The sequence below is a fragment of the Adiantum capillus-veneris genome, chromosome 20 (genome assembly GCF_014529385.1).
Source record: "Adiantum capillus-veneris isolate H3 chromosome 20, ASM1452938v2, whole genome shotgun sequence".
NCBI lineage: Eukaryota > Viridiplantae > Streptophyta > Polypodiopsida > Polypodiales > Pteridaceae > Adiantum > Adiantum capillus-veneris.
The window spans coordinates 29719559-29728485 of record NC_140950.1 but is presented as its reverse complement, the minus strand read 5'-3'; the positions used below and the strand labels follow the sequence as shown (position 1 = coordinate 29728485).

Genomic DNA, 8927 nt, shown 5'->3' with positions numbered 1-8927 from the left:
TGTTCCCATATTTGGGTGTGTGTGTGTGTGTGTGTGTGATGGGATGACCTGTGAGGCCATTGTACATAGGGTGTGTGCGTGTGTTTCAAAATTCTTGTACTCTCTTAAAAAAATTAAAAATAAGTGCTCTCCAATCTTGGGTAACACGTCTTGAGTTCTAGGCTCGTTGAAATTGTTTACCCCCCCCCCTCGCCCCCTCCCCCTCTCTCTCTCTCTCTCTCTCTCTCTCTCTCTCTCTGTCTGGTCATCAAGTAAATTCTCGCTTAGGAGGCTAAACCCCTGGTCGATGCATCATTACTGTGTCTAGTAGGGTTTATCGCTCGCTGTGTGAGCCGAGCATGGCAGACGCAGCACCGGACACTCCAAGTGACGGATCGCAGGGGGACGGAGAAGGAGCAAACTCCTCACAGGATGGGTCTCAGCCAGCAGCATCGCAACCACCAGAAGGTGAAGAGCAGGGCATTGGAGCAGAAAGACTGAGTAGTAGCATTACGGAGAATACAGAGCAAAATGGAGATGGTGACGAAGGGGAGGAGGGAGAAGGAGAGGAAGAAGAGGCCGGGGAGTGCGGCTTCTGCCTCTTTATGAAGAGCGGACCTTGCCGGGATAGCTTTACCAAGTGGGAGGAATGCGTGGAGCAGGCAGAGAAGGCTAAGGAAGACATGGTCGAAAAATGCCACAAGGTCACCTTCTTACTTAAAGAATGTATGGAGCAGAATTCCGACTACTATGAGCCGGTGCTTCAAGCAGAGAGGGCCATGAGTGAAGAAGCAGAAGCAGAAGCAGAGGCAGAGGCTGAGGCTGCTGAGACTGGCCTCTCTGATGGTGAAGAAGGAAAGCCCCCATCCCCATCTGATTCAAGTGAGCAGCCCTCCCTCCCCCCTGCCCAAGACCAACATTTACCTGAGCTGGCAGATTCCCCATTACCTGCCCAAGAACATCCTCCATCTGAGTAAGCCAATTCCCCCCTTGAGTGGGCATTTTTGCATGTAGAGTTTCAAAGAGAATATTAACTTTGAGAATTTAGAGATGCCACCAATGGTGGCAAATCAAGTTTTCCACAGAATTCTTATGAAAATAAGCTTAATTTCGAGCTATGCTCATACCATCTGGACCCTTAACTTGGTAGTGAATGTATACCAAAACTATCCAGCAGCATTTTTGGCATCTCCCCTTGTGCACACTGAAGCCAACTGTGCTGTGTATTTTCTCTTTGATGCTGCATCTGATCAGCCTAAAACCCAGCACTAATTGGCCATTGAAGATTCAAAGGAAGTGACCGATTGGTTTTAGGCTTGGAATTACCTGTGTCATGAATTTTCTTTATTACTTGATGTAAGAGGCAAAGTAGTTCTCATGCATAATCGCATGTATCATTCTTGACAACCTCAGCACAGAATGCTGTCCTGAGCACAGAATGCTGTCCTGTGCCTTGTGGGGTTTGTTTTTTTTTGTGTGTGTGTGTTGGTGTTTTTTTTTTCAGCCTATGACTTGGGGGGGTGTGTGGTGGTGAGGGTGTGGGTGTGGGAATGGGGGTGATGATTTTTGTTTCTGCTGATTGTTTGTTGTGTGGTAATGGATGTTGAGTTGAGTTGGCCTCAGTAGGTGTGTCAGTGGCTTGTCATTTCATCCTTTCTGTTTATGGAATGTTGACTTGAAGGCCTGAGTAAGTGTGTATGAGTGGCCAATGTGGGTCTCCCCTCCCTCTTCTTCCCCTTGTTTTTTCCTTTTTGCTTGCTTGTTGAGGTCGTCCTCTCTACCAAGTTCTCCTACAACTCGTCCTCTTTAGAGATTGGTTTTGATTGTGGTGGAGATACACTTGATAATACACTTGATTCTGCTATTTTTAGCCCGATTCTGTTCTCTTTGATCGCCACCTTCAACAATTGGGCTACTCACTTCAGTGTCTTCAGATTTTTTCCTTGGTGGGTCCCATTTAGAGATGTCTGTGTTTCCTCTTTGTTGTGGAATACTCGGTATCTCACTTTAGCCTCCTCACCCTCGTCCACGTCCTAATTTCCTTTCTGATCTTTGGTTAGACATTGGTTGTGTAGTGGCAGTGGACGCTTGTTGGAGGCTTCTAGTCCAATTTGGGGATTGGTGTTTTTTGGGGGTAGTTGTTACTACTTTCACCCTAGTTGGCTTCCTATCGTGGTTCAGGCTGCCTATATTTCAGATGCTGATGGGAGTCCTTTCTTTTGTAGGTGGCCATGACTCTTGTTACTCTCTCGGAGAGAGAGAGCCTTTTCTAGATGTCAGAGCAACCTCCTGCCCAATTATTCTCCAAGTTATTCATTTATGAAAAATTTGGACAATATAAACCCTGAACAAGTTCTACAATTAGATCCGGAGGAACCTATTGATCAACCAAGGGAGCCAAGGGAACATAACTGGGATCGGCGAAATATTCATCGAAGAATTCTTGTTTATAAGGATTCTAGAGCTATATCCAAAAAACGCTCTCGACCACAAGAAGAAGACGTTCAAAGTTGAGATAGACATCAAATTTGAGAGTTCCAATGGAAGAAGGATGATAAATAAAGCTCTTGCTTTTATTCACCAATTTGAAGTACCCTTTGTAGAAGGCAATTTCTTAGGATGATGCAAGTTACGATGTGTTAGTATGTATATCAAGAAAGTAGCTAGCAACTATTGGCTCATGGCGATCCTTGAAGGACGTAAACCAAAAGATTGAGGGTACTTCTAAAAGCATTTCGATGCTCAATTTCTTTCTTTGGAATCTGAATCAGATGTGAAGAAAGAATGGGATAGGCTCTCCCAAAAAGAGCATGAAGTTGATTATGATTATGTTGACAAGTTATGGGAGATACTTCTTAGAGTCCCCCGTTCATTCGTCTTTGATAAAAAAAGATGCGGAAAATTTGATATTGGACTCCAACCGCCACTACAAAAGAGTAAGAAGTCGTATCCTCGTAACACCTTCATATAATGATGCAATCTGCACTTATTGCTTGAAATTTGCATTCGAAGGAGTTAAGTACCTTCATGCGATAAAGAAGCCTCTCTCTACTCACAAAGACACCACCTCTCGGAAGCGACCTTCGAATGAGCCCAAGGGTCAAGAAAAGAAGCCAGAGGGAGTCGAGAAAAGCAGATATCTTACTCCCTCACAGCTCAAGGCTTACATGCAAGAAGGCAAGTGTTTCAAAGACCATAAGAAACTGTCACGTGACACATCCAACCCTATGTGTCCGTGGACAAGCTACACCATAAGAGGGTTCCCGTCAGTCTAGTCAGTCTAGATTAGAAGTGATCTGGCACTTTTGTGAGTCTATTCGTAGACCGTGCATGCCCAGTCACTTAATGTAGATGCATATCCTCTGGTTGCACACCGCATAAGCATAAGCATTTCCATCAGAGTCAGTTTGGGGATTTTTCAAGTGACTTTATCCTATTTTTCCCTATTTTAACATTTTTAACTTATTTATTAAGTGACTTTTGTTTGGAACTCAGTAGGGCAAATTGGGTAAGTTAATATATAAGCAAACCCAAGTTAGCACAATTGGGCAGATGAGCAAAGAGCACAGCAGGCTTCCCAAGCAACCGGTGCTCCCTCCCTCTCTCAACAAGACCTCCCCAAGCCATCCCTTGGTGAGCCATCCCCAGCGTTTTAGCATCGCCATACACTTCCTCCCCCTTGGCGTTTTCATCCCCAACAAGCCATCGCCATCAAGTGTCCTCCCTTGGCGTTTTTCCTCGCGACAAACACTCCCAGCCATTAGTGTTTTTGGATCGCCAGCCCAACTGCAAACTTCAACATTTTGTGTTAGCATTTTCAACATTGGAACGCAGCCATGACAGCGTTTGTAGCCGGTACAGTAGCAGGTACAATCAGCCATGCGATAAAGAAGCCTCTCTCTACTCACAGACACCACCTCTCGGGAGCGACCTTCAGATGAGCCCAAGGGTCAAGAAAAGAAGCCAGAGGGAGTCTAGAAAAGTAGATATCTTACTCCCTCACGGCTCAAGGCTTACATGCAAGAAGGCAAGTGTTTCAAAGACCATAAGAAACTATGTCACGTGACACATCCAACCCTATGTGTCCGTGGACAAGCTACACCATAACAGGGTTCCCGTCAGTCCAATCAGTCTAGATTAGAAGTGATCTGGCACTTTTGTGAGTCTATTCGTAGACCGTGCATGCCCTTCCATCAGATTCCATCAGAGTCAGTTTGGGGATTTTTCAAGTGAATTTATCCTATTTTTCCATATTTTAAACATTTTTCACTTATTTATTAAGTGACTTTTGTTGGGAACTCAGTAGGGCAAATTGGGTAAGTTAATATATAAGCAAACCCAAGTTAGCACAATTGGGCAGATGAACAAAGAGCACAGCATGCTTCCCAAGCAACCGGTGCTCCCTCCCTCTGTCAACAAGACCTCCCCAAGCCATCCCTTGGTGAGCCATTCCCAGCGTTTTAGCATCGCCATATACTTCCTCCCCCTTGGCGTTTTCATCCCCAGCAAGCCATCGCCATCAAGTGTCCTCCCTTGGCGTTTTCCCTTGCGACAAACACTCCCAGCCATTAGCGTTTTTGGATCGCCCGCCCAACTGCAAACTTCAGCGTTTTGTGTTAGCGTTTTCAGCATTGGAACGCAGCCATGACAGCGTTTGTAGCAGGTACAATCAGCCATGAAAACACAGCCAGATAGAGCAGGAACCTCAGCGTTTTTTATCATCATATGAACCTCGACAAAACCAGTCATTTTCAGCCATAAAAACAGCAGCAAACCAGTCATTTTCAGCCCCCCAAAGTGGTCCAGATTCTCAGCCTTTACCCCTTTGTGGACAGCAGATAGAAGAGCATCGAATTCAGCCCCAAGTCATCATCGTCGTCATCGGCATAGTCCCCGTTTGCATCAGTCCATGCATCATCATTGTACACCTTTGTGCAATCAAAAGTAGACCACTCTCGCCGACGAGAGTGGGGCCTTCGGAGGAGGGTTTTACAAACTCTCGGGTGTCGTATCTCTCTTCTCTCTTTCTCTCAGTCTCATACACTTGCACGCACAATATTCACTCACTTTGTTCGTGATCATAGCACTCTCCATAAAGACGGAAGGCTCTCTTCTTCCATAAGAACTAAAAGGAACCTTGAGCACAGTTCGGAGCACTCATCTTGAGCAAAGCGCAAACAATCATTCTGCAAGGTGCCTGTTGAGCATGTGCTCGTGCCGCCTCTTCTGCCAGAAAGTGCTAACTCGGGTTTGCTTATATATTTTCTTAGCAAAATTGCCCTACCTACTTTTGTTGGAAAGTCACTTAAAAATAATAAGTGAAAAATGTAAAAAATAGGGAAAATAGGCTAAATGCACTGGAAAATTTCCTTGACTGAATCTAATGGATTTTGATGGGAATTCTGATGATCATGCTGTGTGCAACTAGAGGATATGCATCTACACTAAGTGACTGGGCATGCACGGTCTACGAATAGACTCACAAATGTGCCAGATCACTTCTAAATCTAAACTGACTGGACTGATTGAACCTTGATTATGTTGTAGCTTGTCCACGGACACATAGGGTTGGATGTCACGTGACCAAGGTGGTACCAAAGGTACTGTACGTGGCGTATATGTACGTACTGTATGTTGTTTCGTACAGGAAAATTTTTTATGTACGTAAAAATACGTACTCTTATAAAAAAAACCCCAAAGTTCTAAATTTTCTAGGACATTTCAATAAAAAACAAGAGAGAAGCCAACAACTTACAGAGACATTCAAAGACATGTTTTACAAGACAACCACATACTATGTAACTACTGCAAGGGACTTAGCTTTATTTTAAATCAGCACCGTACGGGCTTCCCACAATAACAAAATTATTATAAAAATAAAAATTTTAAAAAAGATGTCCGGATCGTTCTGTACGGTACGGATCAGTATAGAACGTCCATACGGTACGGAACCGATCCGTACGTACGTTTTGATCCAACCTTGCACGTGACATCCCCTCCTTTTCAAAGTGAGGTACTGGTACCGAACTGTATGGCGTCGAGGGAGATTGCCAATAGCATCCGGAATCCTAGAAGGGACTCTTCGTGGGCCCACTCTGATGTGTGGGTTGTGCGGTACTTGAACTTCATAAAGGTCTGCAACGCTTGCTTCTTTGGGCCGTGCCGAAAGCGACTCAAAGTCTTCTGTGGCTCCTTCGATGCTTCAACTTCGTCTAGAGACCTGCTTCTTTCGTCTTCAAGAATATCCATGGCTGAAAATTCCTGAAACCACTTCCAACACAAAACCATGAACATACCTATTCCATATAAAGTGAAGGGAAAAAATATTGTCTTCCTCAAAGACTGTGCATGCAATGTAGATGAACATAGAGACGGAGTGACAACTCGTTCATCAAACACATGTAAACAATGAGATCGAATCTCTCTCTTACGATCTAGAGCAATCAACTGTGGCAATTCACAATGGAAATGCCCATGCTTGGTGCTCATACTTTCATGTGCTCTTTCTACGAATGTGTCATGCCAAGGAAGAGACATGGAATGTGGCTTCCTTACATACAAACGTTTCAAGCTTTTCACGAAAAATCCGCATACATTCGTGCTCATCCATGAGAGAAACGTGCTCAACATACAGTATGTCATGCCTAGGAAAAAGGATCACATAAAGATGTTGACGAAAATACCGGAAACGATCACGAATGAAACATTCGAACAATGCGTGCGTATAAATCATGCGAACACATAATACTTCCTGTGAGGGTTCTTTGGACCTAGGCTTGAGAGCCAAGATTGATCCTTCCTGAATGATCGAATCGTCCCGTGGGGGTTCTTTGGACCTCGACTCGAAAGCCAAGATCGGTTCTTTGTGATTGATTGAATCTACAACGAGGTTAGCTTCGCTACAGAAAGTATCCACTAACACATCATCCTTGTGAACAATCACATCATCTTCATGCAACTCATCATGCTTGTGATAAATCACATCTTGATCATGCAAATCATTATGCTTCTGAGAAATCATATCTTGATCATGCAAATCATCATGCTGGTCATTGTAATTCAAAGCATCATGCAAATCATTGTCATTTAATTCATCATCATACTTCACACAATCATGCAAATCCTGTGTGTGATGCTTTGGAGAAGTAGAGACTGAGAGAGTCTCCTTTTCCCGATTCTCTTGCATCTGTGCCTTCATTCGAGAAAAGAGTCGCAACATCTCTTGCCTTACTGCTTTGTTCTCGCGATCTATGGCTGCCATTCTTTCTGTGTAGTTACGCTCTATGGCTGCCATTCTTTCTTTGTGTTCACGCTCTATTTCTGCTTTTCTTTCCTGGTCCAACTCCTCCATAGGAGTTAGCGCAATCCTTGTCGTAGATGGTGAAGGGGGAGGATCGGAAAAACCTCTTGGTGGGGAAAATTCTTCTTCGCCTCTCTCATGCTCATCACCTCCAAGCGAAGTATCCATGCCGCTTCGAGTGATGACCATTCTGCAATCGTGGGTTCTTGTGGACTTGGGTTCTTAAGTTCACGAGGAACTTGGGTTTTACAACGTCCTTGGTGTCGTATTTCTCATATACTTACACGCACAGTGTCCATTCACTTTGTTTGTGATCATAGCACTCTCTCATTAAGAACGGAAGGCTCTACCTTCCATAAGAACAAAAGGAACCTTAAGCACCCTGAAACACTTTCAAAGGACGTTTCAGAAGAAGAAGAACCGGAGATCATCGATGAAGCTGAAGTCATGGAGCCGGAGCAAGTCTTGTTGCATCGGTTTCGCCATGGTTCGAAGAAACAAGTACGACAATATTTTTTGAAGTTCAAAGATCGAGGAACCCATGAAGCGGTGTGGGTAGACGAAAACTTCTTCAAGGATTATCCAGAGTTGTTGGCAGACTACAAAGCCATGCAGCTCGGTACTAGTACCTCACTTTAAAAAGGAGGGGATGTTACGTGACACATCCAACACTATGTGTTCGTGGACAAGCTACACCATAACAGGGTTCTCGTCAGTCCTGTCAGTTTAGATTAGAAGTGATCTGGCACTTTTGTGAGTCTATTCGTAGACCGTGCATGCCCAGTCACTTAATGTAAATGCATATCCTCTGGTTGCACACCGCATAAGCATAAGCATTTCCATGAGATTCCATCAGAGTCAGTTTGGGGATTTTTCATGAAAAGTTGAAAAGTATGTATGTAAGGAAGTCACATTCCATGTCTCTTCCTTGACATGACACAATTTCTGAACGAACACATGAAAGTATGAGCACTAAGCATGCGCATTTCCGTTGTGAATTGCCACAGTTGATTGCTCTAGATCATAAGAGAAAGATTCGATCTCATTGTTTGCATGTGTTTGATGAACGGGTTGTCACTCCGTCTCTTTGTTCATCTACATTGCATACACAGTCTTTAGCAAAGACAAGATTTTCCCCACTCACTTTACATGGAATAGGTATGTTCATGTTTTTGTGTTGGAAATGGTTTCAGGAATTTTCAGCCATTGAGATTCTCGAAGACGAAAGAAGCAGGCCTCTAGATGAAGTTGAAGCAAGGAAGGAGATCCAGAAGACTGTCTCACTTTCGGCGCGGCCCAAAGAAGAAGTTGCAGACCTTTATGAATTTCAAGTACCGCACAACCCACACATCAGCGTGGGCCGGCGAAGAGTCTCTTCCAGGATTCCGGATGCTATTGGCGATCTCCTTCGACGCCATACAGTTCAGTACCAGTACCTCACTTTGAAAAGGAGGGGATGTCACGTGACACATCCAACCCTATGTGTCCGTGGACAAGCTACAGCATAATCAGGGTTCAGTCAGTCCAGTCAGTGTAGATTAGAAGTGATCTGGCACTTTTGTGAGTCTATTTGTAGACCGTGCATGCCCAGTCACTTAGTGTAGATGCATATCCTCTCTGTTGCACACAGTATGATTATCAGTATTCC

At 44.2% G+C, this 8927-nt stretch overlaps 1 protein-coding gene across 6 annotated transcripts in view; it reads left to right on the top strand.

The window, feature by feature from the left end:
• The first annotated feature begins 212 nt into the window (after positions 1-212).
• Positions 213-8927, top strand: part of LOC147432302 (uncharacterized) — a 59977-nt gene continuing 51262 nt past the window's right edge. The window contains exon 1 of one of the 6 annotated variants that reach the window (XM_086492262.1): positions 213-952. In XM_086492262.1, the coding sequence (XP_086348388.1) occupies positions 339-952 (614 nt within the window). In that variant the 5' untranslated portion in view covers positions 213-338. The remainder of the gene's footprint in view (positions 953-8927) is intronic. The other 5 variants (XM_086492263.1, XM_086492264.1, XM_086492265.1 and 2 more) reach the window with 5 other exon arrangements.